The sequence below is a fragment of the Alligator mississippiensis genome, chromosome 5 (assembly GCF_030867095.1).
Source record: "Alligator mississippiensis isolate rAllMis1 chromosome 5, rAllMis1, whole genome shotgun sequence".
Lineage (NCBI taxonomy): Eukaryota > Metazoa > Chordata > Crocodylia > Alligatoridae > Alligator > Alligator mississippiensis.
In genome coordinates, this window is record NC_081828.1 from 54,227,507 (window position 1) to 54,245,110 (window position 17,604).

A 17,604-nucleotide genomic window follows, 5' to 3' on the forward strand; every position below is an offset into this window, starting at 1 on the left:
CTTATGTTCTATCCTTCAGAACAGATAAGCTCCCACAGTGCGCTTGATCAGTTGTTTAATGCATAAGGATGAGGAAAGGGGAGAAATCCATCTAAAAATGATAAAATCCTATCCTTTTCAGTATATGCAGCCATTCCTGTTAAAAGCCAAACAGTTATCTTTTGGCAGCATTTTACGCTTTCAATGGAAGCACTTTGCTATGGAAGTGGCATAATGTTCCTAATGAGATAAGACTTCTAATGTTTTCTTTTTCTTTTTTAATTCTGTGAACTGTACCTTGTATATCAAGTTTATATTTAGAACAAGGGGCCAGATGCATTCCATAGGGGTCCAGTCTGGCACCAGAGATTGGTGGCACAGCACTGGGTTGTCCTGCCCATCTCCTCTGCACTGTTTCCCTCTGCTGTGGAACCTGCTGCTCCACTGTACCTACACTTACCCTCTCTACGGAGGGAGTGAAGATTAGTGGCAAGGGTAAGTGTAGGCAGCTGGGTGTTTGTGGGGTGGGGGAGCAGAGAGGGAAAGATTTGTGGTCTGTGGTGGAGGCTGGGTCACAAAGGGTGGCTGCAGGGTCAAAAGGTTGCTGAGCCCTCCTTTAGAAAGATGAAATTCAGTGGCTAGCCTGGGGAATGACATAGGAGGAGTTATGATTAATTTGAAAAAGGCACTGAACTTAAGCTACTTTTCATAATTCTAACTGTAGATATTTTAACATTTTTGTTACCTAGCTTACTGCATGTTTTAATAAAGCTAGTGATTTTGAAATTCCCAGCATTATTCCAGCACCATTTTATTTTTTATTTTTTTGAAAATGAGTTCAACAAGAATTGCATTTCAATTCTGTTGTTGAGTCCCACCTTAAATGAAACATCCTCTCTCCTATCAAAAATTGTCATGTCTTGTGTAATACAGGCAGTCCATGTCTTAAGTCAAAACATTGTAACTCGGAACTAATAGTCTCAGAAGAAACAATATTATAAATGGGGGATTGGTTCCTGAACCAAGGCCCAATACCCTATTTTCACTAAAAATACCCCAGAATTTTGTACTCGATCAATTATAGATGAGTAATATAGTTACCTTAATGTATATATATTGTAAATAGCAATCATACTGATTTGGAAGGACTTCTTTGAGGTGACTTTACTGGACTGAAAGGCTCTTGGTTGGACTTTTTGAAGGGTTCTTGGCTGGTGTCTTCCCAGTAGTCTTGGCTGCAGGTTTTTCTGGAGTCCTGTCCGCTTTCTTAAAGAAAGCGTCCAAGGAAGTTTTTACAGATGTTCTCCAGGGAGATGAGTGATGCGGCTAACTTGTTCGCTGGCTTGGCCTCGCATAGGATCAAGTGTTGTAAAGTCGAAACTGATGTCATAAAGTTGAAACAAGGTGTCAGTTTATAAACATTGTGAGTGCGAAATGTTGCAACTCAACGTTGTAAGTTGAGGACTGCCTGTATTAATATGGTGCTGATGAGAACTCCTTTTGAATTGCTAACATTCAATGAGCTTGAGTAAGTTTTAAACAAGGAAAGGTTACTTTTCCACTTAATCCAAGGTACCTAAAAAGTCACTTTCAGCTCAGCAAGCAAGCTTTGGTATCTAATTTACCTCATACCAAGTTTTACATAGAATGAGTCCACATTTGACCTAACTTGCTTCATCTGACATTTTAATTTCAGTTTGATCCCATCATATTGCTAGTTTTCCCCTTGTGCATCCATCACACTCCTCTTTTTTCCCCCTCCACAAACTGGGTAAAGTCCAAGAGTAGTTTGATTCTTTTTTTTTTTTGAGTGGGAGGTGTAGAGGAGTGTCATTTTTGTGGAGAGTTCTCTTTTTTTTACTTGATATGATCTAATGGCTTAAAGTCAACCAAACTGCTTTTCTTCGAATCAGCTGTAGTGGGTATTGCCAGAACTAAAAATACATACAAATGATTGTCTGACTGAATTTCTTTCTTCTTTGTTTTAGTTACACAGCTCAACACCCAAAATAGAGCAACTTTATTAGGTCCGTTTATCTTCTAAAGCAGGGCAGCCTTAAGGTTTTTCCTGCACATGTCTATGAAACGGCTTGAATTTGGTTTCTGAAAAGAGGAGTCCTGTTTCTGCTGTTTTTAAGACATCTTTGAAGTTCAGTGATTATGATAGGAGAAACTCTCCTGACCGCTGAACTTAAGTCTTGGGATGTCATTTAATTGAATTGGCCAACTTCTGATAGTCTAAAAACTCATAATTGAGGCTTAGCTGGTATTTTACTGGTGGCTTTACTGTTGTCCATGTTGGTCACATACTGTGGTACCATAGTCTGTTTGTCTTACTCTGTTTCACTGCTAATTTTTTTTGCTTTTAATTTGAAGATCTAGTCCACGGTACCTAAAAAATGAAGACTAATAATACAAAAAGTGTGACTCCTGTATAGATGGTATCTTTAAAAGGGAGAGAGCGAGCACAGTCTATAACACTGCATTTTGAAAGGTGAAGTTTCCCTCCTAACTGGGCTTTTGAATTATCAGAGAGTGCCTTAAACTAGAACATTTCCATTTTTCTTTCGTTAATCCTGTAAGATTTTTTTTTATACTCTAGTTGAGCAAAAATGGAAAATAATAATATATTCACATTTATAATAATATATTCACATTTTTGTAATGTCTCTGTAAATTTTAGTAAATAAGGGCACTTAGTGGTTCCAGTGGCATCTCATTCTGACCTTCCCAGTAGGCAAAGCTTTAAACAGTTCTCTGACATTTCTTCTGTTCATTTGGAGGAGGCAACTGAAGCTTTATACAAAAGTTTCTTCTGGGGACTGATTCTTTCAGCACCTCAATGCTTTTAATATTTTATATGCTGCTGTCATGTCTGGACAATTGATAGGGGCTTGTATCACCTCTTGGTCCAGGATAACTTCCTATAGAGTGACATCTGTAGTTTCCTCAAGTCAAGTTAGTCCTCCTTGTAGGGGTCTATCAGATGATCACATTAAAAAAAAATCAGGGGTATGTGTTATTGGTAAAAACAACTACAGGTCCCTCTTGTGCTTTCTATTTGCCTTTATCCAAGAACAATACCATCTGTTTATAGGTTTGCTATGATCTGTGACCCTTTGTCTTTTCCAGGTGGAAAGTATGCAGTGGTTAACATTATGGGCTTTGACAAATGTTACTTTTATAACGTTTTATCTGCTGTTTTAGCATAGCAGATAGCCTGTAGCCACTTAAAGTAACAGCATCTTTGTCTCAGGAAGGTTTTTATGACAGATTTTAACACATGAACAAGTATTCCTGTCCCTCAGTGTCCCTCAGTGCTCCTTCTCCCAAGAGAGATGGAGGGAGAGTAGCTAGCTCCCTGACAGACTGCCCAGCAGCCAGCTGGCAGGGAACCCTGCAGGGATTTGCTTGCAGGCAGCCCTGTCATCCTTGTTGCTAGGCAGTAAGGGTGACAGGACTGCCTGCAAACAGCAGTGGCAGGGGCTGATCAGGGGGTCCATATTCCCCCCCCCCCCCCCCCCCCCCCTCCCGGATCAGCCCCTGTTCCTGTCAGAAGCTCACAGGGGTCCATGTCACCCTTGATGCCAGGTGACAAGAGTAAAGGAACATATTTGGAAGCAGTCATGGCAGCAGGGGCTGAATGTCAGCAGCTCATTAAAGCACTGAGAACTTTAAAGGGGCAGCACCCGGAGCCCTCTAAAGCTTGTAGGGAGCCGTGGACGAGGGGCCCTCCTGGAGTGGGGATCTACTGCCAATCAGTCCTTGCCACTCTAGACTACTATTATACAGCCCTGTCACTGTTGTCACAGGGCTGCAACAGTGGCAGGGGCTGATCAGACAGTGAAGACTGCCCAAATCACCCTTACCTAACTTAGTAACTTGGGAGCAGCCCTGTTTGCTTTTGCCAAACTTTATGGCACTAGAAAATGTGTCCAGACTCCAAGAACCACATGGAACAAGTTGTCTTTTTTTCCTGTTGAGCCAAGAAAGGAATAGTTTTTACCTGTCCAGCAATATGCTCTTTTTTTATCTTTTCTTGGGTGATGTGGATGGTGACTTTAGGGATTAGGATCTTTTGCCCTGGAGAAAGGTTAGGCAGTGTATTGCCAACTATTAAGGAGATACTGTTCCTGTAAGTGACTGACTCTTAAACCTTGCTAAGATGCTGTGGCCTAAGGCAGGCATTTTATAAGCAGCTACTCAGACAAATTTAGGTCCTGGGTATGACTGTAAACTGCATCCGACTGGAGGCCTTGGTGGCAATGTGGTGGGACTATTTGTAATGGAAGACTGGAAGACCACACCATTACCTTCAGTGCAAGTTGACCCTCTGCTTACTTGTCTTCAAACTCAATTGTCTGTCTGAGCTGAAAGATAGTTTTTTTGCTTTAAAAATCTGGGAAAGTGAGTGGGAGAACATTCCTTGTAGTTCTCCCCAATATTTAGTTACCAAACTGTGTAGATATTTCCATTAGTAGTAGAACAATGCTTCCCAGTTTAAGAGCTTCTGCCAAAACTGTATGGGCAACAGTTTGAAAGTATTAACTTAGGTAAAGCTCAGTCTCCTTAAATTCACTCTCGTTGCATTTAATTGAGTAGCTGTTTCATTTTTCTTTGAGATGCTTGTGTCTTTGGAGCTTTATCCCTGCACCAGTTTTTGCTGGTCTGGCAACCAAGTCAAATGTTTAAGTTTAGAACAAATAGCTTCAATTTTCATGTCTCTTTCTGACCCTAATCTCTGCACCTTATCTGAGGAGCCTTTCAAACCAAAGTTAGGAAGTGCCTTCTCTTCTGTTGAGAGGACAGATCTCTTCCTGGAAGAAGCTGAGTTCATTTCCCATTGTTGTCACACTCTAAAAACAGGAAGCTGTCTTATCTTGGCATAAGAAATGAAGTGAATGTCTCTCCATTTAATTTCTGTTTAGTCACTCATAAAGGTGACCTGCATATTGGAAAACATAGTGCCTATTTTTTTGTCCTCTTGTGAAGACTTGAGAAACAGAGAATATACACACTCATTCTATCATATAATGGGCACTTTCTTAACCTTTTTAACTGGAAAGGTAAAAGATATTTGAAAGGATATATTTAATATTCATCTCTGCCCATCCAGTTGTATTAAAATTCCTTCTTTCTTTCCCCCTCTCAATTGTCCAATTCAACTGCCTGTGGCAGTTGAATATAAGGATGCTAAACTTTTGTATAACTCGCATTCCATTCTTCCCCTGTTGAGCAGAATGCTCCCTGCCAGCCCAAAGTTTCACTTGGTGATCAAGGAATTTTTTTTTCTCCGTGAATTTCAATAATGGTACTTTTGCCTCTTTAAAAAAAAAAAAAAAAAAGTGAGTTACAGGTCAAATTATGTGTATTTGTAGACTTTCTGTTGAGAGCAAAAAGTCAGTTTAAGGAATCTGTCTTTCAAGTCTATGTCTTGGTCTTTTTGGGCCAGTCCAAAGGTGACTCACTATGATTGTAAACTGACAGGATAGAACACAATGTTCTAAGCCAGGAGTGTTAAACTCATCCAGTCCTGCAGGCCAAGTGAGTGGAAAGGGGCCAGTCCATGGGCTGGATCAAGCACATGGACTTCCTCCCCTTCCCTGTCCCCCAGCATATCAGATCTGGCAGCCTCTCTAGCCAGCATGGATCCTGGTGTGTCTAGAACAGGTGCTGTGTGCGGGGCAGTCTACAGACTACGGGTGTGTAACGCAGATCCCAGACTGGCCAGAGGGGGTGCTGTGCTATACCTCATGCCCACCCCAGCTGGACAGCACTACCACCACGCATACAGCATGCATCCCAGACTGGCTGGAGCAGGCACCATGTGTGGCACAATCCCAGAGCTGCCAGGTAAAGTGCAGCGTGCATCCTAGAGCAGGCACCACGTGTGGCATAGTCTAACTGGGGTGGGCACCACTTGTAGCATAGTGCCCAATCTGGCCCCATGGGATCTGCACTACGTACCCCCAGCTGGACTACACCACATACAATATCTGTTGTGGCTGCTCTGGGATCTTCATGACACAGAGTGGGTCCTAGGCTAGCTGGAGCAGCTGCCAGATCCTATATGCTAGGGGAGAGGGAAGGGGGTCTGATCCAGCCTGTAGACTTGTCCCATGGTGTGCCCTGTGTGGGTCTGCTCTGACCCAGAGGCAGCACTGGGTGCCAAATGATGGGGCTCCACAAACTATATGTTTGATGCCAGTGTTAAACTATGTAGACTTAACATGTTTTTTCTTACAGTCTGTTGAAGTTGCTCTCTCAGGCATTCTTTGCTTAGTTTCTAGTATACTAATAGAGCAGGTAAGTGGTGTTGTGTACTTCCGCCAGACTTCATTCTGTAACTTGAAAAATTGTTGGCTGCCTAATTTTATAGAATTGGTATTGTAATATAGAGTAACTCTGTGCTTCTTAGTTTCATAGTTGGTAGGATCGGAAGGAAACTAAGCAGATCATCTAGTCTGACCCCCTGCCATGGGCAGGAAAGGATGCTGGGGTCAAATGATCCCAGCTAGGTGGCTGTCTAGCCTCCTTTTGAAGACCCCCAGGGTAGGGGTGAGCACCACTTCCCTTGGAAGTTGGTTCCAGATCCTAGCCACCCTGACTGTCAAGTAATACCTCCTGATCTCTAGCCTGAATCTACTCTCAGTCAACTTATGGCCATTGTTCCTTGTTACCCCCGGTAGTGCTTGGGGGAACAGGGACTCTCCCATTGCCTGCTGGTCCCCCGTGGCAAGTTTATAGGCGGCCACCAGATCCCCTCTCATCCTTCTTTTGTGGACTCTGAACAGGTCCAGGTCCCGTAGCCTCTCCTCATAGGGCCTGCCCTGCTGCCCCCTAATTGTGCAAGTGGCCCTTCTCTGGACCCTCTCGATGCTGTCCACATCCCTTCTGAAGTGCAGCACCCAGAACTGGATGCAGTACTCCAACTGAGGCCTGACCAATGTCACATAGAGGGGGAGAATCACTTCCTTGGACCTGCTCGTGATGCATCTGTGGATGCATGACAAAGTACAGTTAGCCTTCCTGACCGTGTCCCCACATTGGTGGCCCACGTTCATCTTGGAATCGATAGTGATTGCAAGATCCTTCTCTGCCTCTGTGTTGATGAGAAGGGAGTTCCCCAGCCTGTAGATATGCTGCTGGTTCTTCCTCCCCAGGTGCAACACCTTGCATTTGTCCGTATTGAAACCCATCCTATTCTCATCCGCCCACCTCTGTAACATGTTGAGATCTAGTTGTATCCTGTCCCTCTCTTTCATAGATTCATAGATGTTAGGGTTGGAAGGGACCTCAATAGATCATCGAGTCTGACCCCCTGCATAGGCAGGAAAGAGTGCTGGGTTTAGATGACCCCAGCTAGATGACTATCTAACCTCCTCTTGAAGACCCCCAGGGTAGGGGAGAGCACCACCTCCCTTGGGAGCCCATTCCAGACCTTGGCTACTCTAACTGTGAAGAAGTTCTTCCTAATGTCCAGTCTAAATCTGCTCTCTGCTAGCTTGTGGCCATTATTTCTTGTAACCTCCAGGGGCGCCTTGGTGAGTAAAGCCTCACCAATTCCCTTCTGCGCCCCCATGATGAATTTATAGGCAGCCACAAGGTCACCTCTCAACCTTCTCCTGCGGAGGCTGAAGAGGTCCAGGTGCCCTAGTCTCTCCTCATAGGGCTTGGCCTGCAAGCCCATAACCATACGAGTGGCCCTTCTCTGTACCCTCTTCAGGTTATCCACATCCCTCTTGAAGTGCGGCGCCCAAAATTGCACACAGTACTCCAACTGTGGTCTGACCAGCACCTGATAGAGGGGAAGTATCACCTCTTTGGATCTATTCGTCATGCACCTGCTGATGCACGATAAAGTGCCATTAGCTTTTCTGATGACTTCGTCACACTGCCGACTCATGTTCATCTTGGAGTCCACTAGGACTCCAAGATCCCTTTCCGCTTCTGTGCCTCCAAGCAGGTCATTTCCTAGGCAGTAGGTATGCTGGACATTTTTCCTCTCTAGGTGCAGCACTTTGCATTTCTCCTTGTTGAATTGCATTCTGTTGTTTTCCACCCAAATGTCCAACCTGTCCAGGTCTGCTTGTAGTTGTTCCCTGCCCTCCGGCGTGTCCACTTCTCTCCATAGTTTTGTGTCATCCACAAACTTGGACAGAGTACACTTCACTCCCTCATCCAAGTCGCTGATGAAGACATTGAAGAGTATCGGTCCAAGGACCGAGCCCTGCGGGACCCCACTGCCCACACCCTTCCAGGTCGATACTGACCCATCCACTACAACTCTCTGGGTGCGACCCTCTAGCCAATTTGCCACCCACCGGACTGTGTAGTCATCCACGTCACAGCCTCTTAACTTGTTCACCAGTATGGGATGGGATACCGTATCGAAGGCCTTCCTGAAGTCTAAGTAAATGACGTCAACCCCTACTCCTGCGTCCAGGTGTTTTGTAACCTGGTCATAAAAAGAGACTAGATCAGTCAGGCATGATCAACCTGCTACGAACCCGTGCTGGTTTCCCCTCAGCATAATTTTTCCTGCCGGGCTCTTGCAAATGTGAGCTTTGATAATTTTTTCAAAGACTCTGCCTAGGATGGAGGTGAGACTGCCTGGCCTATAGTTGCCCGGGTCCTCCTTCCTCCCCTTCTTGAAAATGGGGACCACGTTGGCTCTTTTCCAGTCCTCCGGGACCTGGCCCGTGCGCCACGAGTGTTCACATATTCCCGCCAGTGGCTGTGCAGTGACGTCAGCCAGTGCCTTCAGTACCCTTGGATGGAGCTCATCCGGGCCTGCCAACTTAAACGCATCCAGTTCCTCCAAGTGACTCTGCACCATCTCAGAGTCTATGCATGGTAGTCTGGCGCCCTGCTGCTGCCTCTCTACAATCCCAGTGAGAGCCTTGTCTTGCCCCTCACTTAGGAACACTGAGGCAAAGAACTCATTGAGGAGTTCAGCCTTGTCCCCCCTGTCCGTCACCAATTGCTTCTGCCCATTTAGTAGGGGTCCTATTCCACCCTGGGCCTTCCTTTTACTCCCTATATATCTAAAAAACATTTTTTTGTTATTCTTAACTTGGGATGCCATCCTCAGCTCCATGGTAGCTTTGACCTGTCTAACTGCCTCCATACAAGAGCGAGCAGAGGAGGTATACTCCTCTTTAGTAGTCTCTCCCCGTTTCCACTTTTTATATGCTCCCGTTTTACCCCGTAGACTGCTCTGGATTTCTCTGGTCAGCCAAGGAAGCCTCTTGACCCCTTTCTCCCTTTTTCCCTGCATTGGGATCGTCTCCCTCTGTGCCCGAAGGATCATTTCCTTAAGGCACAGCCACCCTTCCTGGGCTCCCATCTCTTTAAAACTCTTACTCTGCAGTGTGTCCTTGACTAAACGCCTGAGTTCATTGAAATCAGCTTTCCTAAAGTCTAGCACTTTCACCCTACTAGTTACCTTACCCTCTCGACATCTTATGGTGAATTCTGTTATTTGGTGATCACTGCCCCCCAGGTGACCACCGATCTGTAGGTCTCCTGCCATGTTATCCCCCGTTGCCAATACCAGGTCCAGTAAGGCATTCCCCCTAGTGGGACCATGTACCTCCTGTGTCAGATGGAGGTCCTGTACACAGGATAGGAACCTGCGTGAACAGTTGGACTTTGCTGTCTGCGTCTCCCAGCAGATGTCTGGGTAGTTTAGGTTCCCCATGACTACCGCCTCCCTAGTTTTTATGGACTCTCTTCTAGCGTGCTCACTTCTCCCCACATCTTAGCATCATCTGCAAACTTAAACAAGGTGCTTTTCACCCCCTCGTCCAAATCGTCGATGAAGATGTTGAACAGCGCAGGCCTGAGGACCGAGCCCTGGGGAACCCCACTACCCACATCTCTCCAGGTCGAAAATGACCCATCCACCACCACTCTCTGGGTGCGGCCCTCCAGCCAATTTGCGACCCATCTGACTGTGTAGGCGTTGACACCACAGATGCCTAATTTTTTTTAATGAGGATGGGGTGAGAGACGGTGTCCAAGGCCTTCCTAAAGTCCAGGAAGACTACATCCACTGCGACACCTGCATCCAAGGCTTTTGTGACCTGGTCGTAGAAGGCCACCAGGTTGGTTTGACAGGACCTGCCTCTAATGAACCCATGTTGATTGCCCCTAAGCATACATTCCCCTTCTGGCCCCTCGCAGATGTGCTCCTGGATAATTTTCTCAAAGAGCTTCCCCAGGACTGAGGTAAGACTAACAGGCCTATAGTTTCCTGGGTCCTCTTTCCTCCCTTTTTTGAAAATGGGGATCACATTGTCCCTTTTCCAGTCGTCAGGCATCTCACCAGAGCACCATGAGTGCTTGTAAAGCTGTGCCAGGGGTCCTGCAATGACCTCTGCAAATTCCCTAAGCACTCTGGGGTGGAGATCGTTAAGACCTGCTGATTTGAACACATCTAGTCCCTCCAGAAGTTCCGTGACTAGGGCCTCTCTGACCCTGGGCCTGGCTGCGCCTCCCCTGGGTCCATCCTTAATCCCAGTGGGGGGGGTGTCCCTGTCCCTGCTCAGAAAAATGGAAGCAAAGAATCTGTTAAAGAGATTAGTTTTGTCATCTGGTACTACCACCAGATTACCAAGCATGTCCTGCAGAGGCCCCACATTATTTGGTACCTTCTTTTTACCCTCTATGTATTTATAAAAGGACTTCTTGTTATCTTTGTTCCGGGTCGCTAGTCCCAGTTCCGTCTCTGCCTTAGCCTTCCTAACAGCCCCCCTACAATCTCGAGCCAAGGAGGTATAATCCTTCTTGATGATGGCCCCTCCCTTTCATTGGGTGTACGCCTCCTTTTTGGCTTTGAGGCGTTCGTGGATGCTTTTGGTGAGCCATGGGGGCTTTTGAGCACTCTTGCCCCCTTTGATTTGTGTGGGGATTGTCACGCTTTGGGCTTGGAAGATTCTGTGAATCTTTTATATAATAATCCTCTGGAATTACAAATTTGAGCAGGAAACTTGCCAGCAACCAGAGTTCTCAGAATAATAAAAATTATCACCTCGGATAGGCATGTGTCCTTTATCCCTAATTTATCATAGCTGACTGGTGGAGGGTATAGTGCTGACCATGCTGCTTTTATTGAGGTATCCATTATGTTGGGGTTCAGAGTTGCAAAGCAGGTGTGCAACTGGATTTTTTTTTGTGGAGGTGATGCACTCAAACTCAGAGGCGCATGTTAGTAACCACACCCTTCGCAATAGTATTTGTGTATCGTTACCCTGAGGCTTTGATGACTGTCTCTGACTTTTCTATTAAAATAGGTCTTTTCTTCTAGTTATTACAGGAGCTGTGCACAGTATTTAATGTAGACTTACCCTGTCGTGTGAAGTCCTCCCAGCTTGGAATTATCAGCAATAAACAGACGCACACTAGTGCCATTGTGAAGCCACAGTCTAGTTCCTGCTCTTACATCTGCCAGCACTGCCTTGTCCACCTTGGAGACATTGGTGAGTTTTTGAAGCAATGGGAGTTCCCATCCTGCCTTGTTATGCCATAATTACAGAAAAGAATCAGAGTCCAATCCATATAGCTGCTAAACCTGCTATTCTGCTCTTAGTCATAGACTGGTGGTTTGTACAGGTCAGAAAGCTTGAAGTTTATGATGCTGGGAGTGATGCTTTGAATTCATTGTATTCACACTGAATACATGTGATGCAATAAAACAGTGATACAACTTTCTAAATTTGCTTAGACTTCTGTTTGCATCAGGAAGAGCCTTTTTTGTTGTGGAAATTCAGAGAAAAGGGGAAACTTATTTAAATTGCAAGAGCTATTACAAGAATGTATTGCAGGAAGATGACACACTTAGCAGACATATATGTCAGAGGATGACTCTATAAAACCCCTTCCTTTCAAGAACGTAGCCAAAAATACAATTCTTTGTAACCTAGGATTTTATTTGGCATTCTGGAGTTAAGTTCATCAAGTTTCTTTCTTCTGCTTACTGACTTAAATAATCCACACTAAATGAATTTATGTAGGTGAGATTTATTTCAAAGGCAGCTTGCTTTAAAACAAACTGGAATTGGGTTCAAGCACTATGGGTATTGTAAATAGCAAGATGTATGTGAAACATTTGAGTGAGAGCTAGTGAACCCTGACATTGGGGCATGGTAGGAGGCGGAAAGGCAAACTTAAAATCAGTCTATATGTTCAGTGTTACTTTCCTTTATTTGGGGAACATCTTATAACTCAATTGTTTATTTCTAAAGTAATTACAGGATACTTATTCTTCAAACAAGCTGTTTTTGTAATCATTGGAATTTTAATACGCTGAAATATTGTTGTCTAAGCATGCTTACTCTCATGTTTTTAGCTCGCTACAGAAATCAAACCAGCCAGGCAGAATCCTACTATAGGCATGCAGCTCAGCTTGTCCCCTCCAATGGTGAGTAGGTAATACCTGTGGGTTGACCATCCCAAATTGGTATTTTGTTTGTTTGCTTTGTTCTCTGTAGAAGCTAGAGAAAAATCTGTGATCTTGTCTACAACAAATAAAATCCCAACTAACTTTGAGATCATAGTATTTCAGTAAAACATTTGATAATTCATTGTTTGTTTTATCTGTGTGCTTTATAGTTCTCTCTCACATTTTCATTTCAGCTAAATCTTTACAAATGTATTGCATTAAGGTTTTATAGTACTAAAACTTCATTACTGCTATAGTATACCATGCTCATCTATGCATTTCTATGAAGCATTATAAATAGTGATAACTTATTTTTGCTTTCTTTAATAGTCTGTTCATTTACTAGTGTACAAAACTCAGTCATTTTTAGTGGTTTTCCAAGTTGCCACCTACAAGCTTGATTTTGATTCTTTAGATCAGGCATCTGGATTTTTTTTCCCTTTTTAAATTATTTTATATCAGTATTATGGTCCCAGTTCCAGGTATAGCAAATAGGATAACAATTTCCATTGCTGCAGGTTGCTCTATAATGAAAATGCAGATTACTTTCATGAGCCACATATGTCAGGACTTGGCCACTGTAGTAACTTTCTGAAGCTGACTTGTGAAATCTTAAGCCAAAAAAGACAGCTTTATTAACATATTTTCCGCCTTTGTGGTGATAAGCATGTATAAATAATTTTGATTTCCCTATGATACTATATTAAGTAGTCACTGCAAGAGAGACTGGTTGAATTCTGTCTAAAAACTCTAATATAATCCATTTTACATTATAAGCTATAATGCATTTTAACTTTTAGCAGTTACTGACAGTTATGGTAGAGGTAAAAGCCTTGCTTTGCTTTGAGTACGTACCTACTTACGCAAAATTCTATTAAGTATTTTGCATCTGTTTCCTATCTAATTTAGTAATAACATGTATATGCTATACATTCTGCAGCTTATGAGCACAGTCATATTGAACAGGGGATAAGTGACTAGTTTGGCTTATAAATCTAAATCTCTTCTGTTGAAAAGGTTTATAGGATTTTAATGAAAGAGTACTCCCTCTGAAACATACTGGGTTTAGTTTGAAATGGAAAGTCTCTTGTCTAGACCAGAAAGAGAAACTTGAGTTTGAAGAAATGAGCTCTTCGCTCCATGAGAATCTTTCATCCTCTTCTCCCCTAGGTCAGCCTTACAATCAGTTGGCTATTTTAGCTTCCTCCAAAGGGGACCACTTGACCACAATTTTCTACTACTGCAGAAGCATTGCTGTGAAGTTCCCTTTTCCAGCTGCCTCCACTAATCTACAGAAAGCACTTTCTAAAGCACTGGAAAGGTGAGACTGATCTCTTCTAGTAAGTTACTAGCTATTCATGACTAAAACTGACTTTGCCTCTGTACAAGCAAGCATATTTCCTCTTTTGGAGTCTGAATATTTGCCAGAGAATATCATAGTACATGGGGGTGGAAGCAGAGTAGGAAATCCTTGACCATAGCTTAGCCACATCCTTCCTAGGTATCCACTGAACAGAGGAGGATCTGTATTTAAGATACTATTGTGTCGGAGCAGTATTTGGAGCATGCACGCTGTATTACATACCCTTATATTAGTGTGGGAGGGGAACTCAGTTCTTCTTAGACCTGTCCTTTCTCAGAGACAAGGATGTAGCTTTTAGCATTTGTTCTGCAGGGAAGGTCCTTAGTCTGTGCATCTGTGTCTAGTTGCAAAGATTGAAGCCAGCTATTTCTCCTCAAACTGTAGTCGTGATGAGGTGAAGACTCGATGGAGTGTGTCTGACTTCATCAAGGCATTTATTAAATTCCATGGCCATGTGTACCTGAGTAAAAGCTTGGAGAAGCTGAGCCCTCTTCGAGAAAAGCTGGAGGAACAATTCAAGGTTAGTATATAAAAAAGGTATTTTTCTAAGTTAATACAATAGAAAAATGTATTTAAATATGAGTGTTCTTAAACTATAGGTCAAAGGATGAGTGCTACTTACCAAAGTAGAGCAAATTAGCATAACGTGACAACAGCAAGCTGGCTGCACAGCTTTTGATGTGGAGGTTAATTGTCTACTCTCTTCATCTGCACAGATGAGCTGCCCTTCCCTCTTCCCCAATTTGATTTACTTAACCATAGTGTAGTGTAGGATTAGACAAGGAGACCCAAGGAGGCAAAGTTGCATTCACTTACTGGTTAAAATGTAGACTGTACTCTTGTCCGGAGTGCCATATTAAATTGTACTTTGACCTGGATCAGCCAAGAAGGTTTGCATTTACCATATTTCACAGTGTATAAGTCAACACAGTATATAACTTGACCCCAAGTTTTTTTAATCAAAAAAGTTAAGTTTTTCATATATCCAATGTATAGGTCAAGCTTTACTTTGATCTTCATCACAAAAAAAAAAAAAAAAAGATCAGGCCCTCACATGCTGGTGGGCCCTGGGGAAGCTGGATTGGGCCCCTGAGAGCTCAGGCAGCACCTGGCCCACTGGCAGCCCCTGTGGCCAGACCTCCCTGCAGTTCAGGGGCTCAGCTCAACCTCTAATTGTGGAGTGGGGGGAGGCGGGGGGCGGGCAGACTCCGCTGAAAGCATCATCGGGCCCCCTGCCACTTCTACCTTCAGGAGCCTCCTGCAGCCGACAGGATGCCTGGTGCCACCTGAAAAGAGGCTGCCTTGCTTTATGGGAGGGTTGGGGGGGGCAGAGAGGCTAGGGTTGTCAGTCAGGGCCGGCCTTCCCCACCTACCTCCCTCACCTGCCTGACATCCTGCGCTGCCCATGGGACAAGGCAGTCCCTTCCCAGACCACAGAAGCCTGCTGAAGGCGGAAGTGACGAGGAGCCTATTCCTTAATTTGATGGAGCCTTCCCTCCCCTCCCCCCCCACATGGCTGAGAGTTAAGCTGCTGGCAGGCTAGGCAGCCCTTAAGCTGGGGGGGGGAGGTCCTTCTCTCCAGGGCTCGGTGCTGCCTGAGCTCCCAGGGGCCTGATCCAACTTCCCCAGAGCCTGGATACAATGTATAAGTTGAGGTGGAAAATTAAGGGAAAATATTTTGGGCTCAAACCTTGATTTATACACTGTGAAACACGGTTTAAAAAAAAAAAAGGCAACTTCTTCCAAATACTGCTTCTTCATCTGAGAGAGAAATCTGTTTTGAAAGGCTTCAGACAAGAGCTTCCTCTTTTGGATGATCAGCATTTTCTCTTAATTGAAGCCCTTAACCCCTCCTAAAACTGCCTCCTTCTCCTGCTAGCAAAATTCATACTTGGATGCAGCATTCTGTTACTGATTCTGTTACTGTTTGTGCATGGAGTACAACCATTTGAAACTGAGGTCTCCTCTGCAAAATCTGTGTAGAACAGGGGTGTTCAACCCCCAGCCCATGAGCCGGATCCAGACCCCAGCACCTTGTCATCCAGTTCTTGGGGCTTCCCATGGGCTCTGGCCCTGCAAACTAGGTTGGGTGTGCAGGGCCCGTTCGCAGCATGCAGGAATGGCACAGAGCTGCTGGAGCCTGATCCCAGCGCATGGGACTCTGGGTGGAGGCAGCTTGGGACCCTGGGAGCCTGATCCTGGTGTGTGGGACAAGGCCCCTGGAGACTGACCTCCATGCGCAGGGCCAGGCAGGGGTGGTGTGGGGAGCCCAATCCCAGCACACGGGACAAGGCAGAGGTGGTGCAGAGCCCGAGAGCCAGATCCTGCATGCAGGACTGGGAGGAAGTAGTGCCAGGTCTCAGAGCTTGCACATGGGACCTGCACATCAGACCAGGCAGGGGTAGTTCAGGGTCCCAGAGCCCTATCCAGCCATTGGCCTGGCCCCATGCTCTTCATTTGGCCTTCAGGGCCAAAAGGTTGAGCACCACTAGTTTAGAGTGATCATTTAATTAAGCGAGCAGCTTATTAGCTTAAATCTGTACTACATTCTCTCTCAAACAGATGAAATGGTTAATGTTTACTCCAGATAGTGCAAGCTAGCAAAGAAAAAATACTGTTCATCTCTCACATAACTGCATTTACTTTACCAGCTGCATTATTTGAAGAGGATGGGTAGGTAACTGGGCTGGGCATAATAGGTTCCCTCAAACTATGACAGCAGGGTTTTTTCAAAATGGGAGAGAAGCATGCTAAAAAAGTAGGGTTTTTTGTTTTGGTTTTTTTGCGGTACTTGAATTTGGCTCAGAATTTGGTATAAGCAGCTTCTGAACTACTTGAGACCTGGAAGTAACAGAACTTGATGTTTAACGAGCTCCAGTGTTTTAAGTGGTGATTGTCGTATACTAGGGGTGGATGTCGTATACTTAGACTTCAGGAAGGCCTTCGATACGGTATCCCACCCCATACTGGTGAACAAGTTAAGAGACTGTGACTTGGATGACTGCACAGTCCGGTGGGTGGCGAATTGGCTAGAGGGTCGCACCCAAAGAGTCGTGGTAGATGGGTCGGTCTCGACCTGGAAGGGTGTGGGCAGTGGGGTCCCGCAGGGTTCGGTCCTTGGACCGATACTCTTTAATGTCTTCACCAGCGACTTGGACGAGGGAGTGAAATGTACTCTGTCCAAGTTTGCAGATGACACAAAGCTATGGGGAGATGTGGACATGCTGGAGGGCAGGGAACAGCTGCAAGCAGACCTGGATAGGTTGGACAGGTGGGCAGAAAACAACAGAATGCAGTTCAACAAGGAGAAATGCAAAGTGCTGCACCTAGGGAGGAAAAATGTCCAGCACATCTACAGCCTAGGGAATGACCTGCTGGATGGCATAGAGGTGGAAAGGGATCTTGGAGTCCTGGTGGACTCCAAGATGAACATGAGCTGGCAGTGTGACGAAGCCATCAAAAAAGCCAATGGCACTTTATCGTGCATCAGCAGATGCATGACGAATAGGTCCAAGGAGGTGATACTTCTCCTCTATCGGGCGCTGGTCAGACCGCAGTTGGAGTACTGCGTGCAATTCTGGGCGCCACACTTCAAGAAGGATGCGGATAACCTGGAGAGGGTCCAGAGAAGGGCAACTCGTATGGTCAAGGGCCTGCAGACCAAGCCCTACGAGGAGAGACTAGAGAAACTGGACCTTTTCAGCCTCCGCAAGAGAAGGTTGAGAGGCGACCTTGTGGCTGCCTTTAAGTTCATCACGGGGGCACAGAAGGGAATTGGTGAGTATTTATTCACCAAGGCACCCCCGGGGGTTACAAG

At 45.0% G+C, this 17,604-nt stretch overlaps 1 protein-coding gene across 2 annotated transcripts in view; it reads left to right on the plus strand.

Moving 5' to 3' along the window:
• The window catches only part of SMG7 (SMG7 nonsense mediated mRNA decay factor), an 83,283-nt gene that overhangs the window by 31,939 nt on the left and 33,740 nt on the right, over positions 1 to 17,604 (plus strand). For both annotated transcript variants that reach the window (XM_014596025.3, XM_014596024.3), the window contains exons 5-8: positions 11,291 to 11,462; positions 12,332 to 12,403; positions 13,595 to 13,745; positions 14,172 to 14,307. In XM_014596025.3, the coding sequence (XP_014451511.1) occupies positions 11,291 to 11,462; positions 12,332 to 12,403; positions 13,595 to 13,745; positions 14,172 to 14,307 (531 nt within the window). The remainder of the gene's footprint in view (positions 1 to 11,290; positions 11,463 to 12,331; positions 12,404 to 13,594; positions 13,746 to 14,171; positions 14,308 to 17,604) is intronic.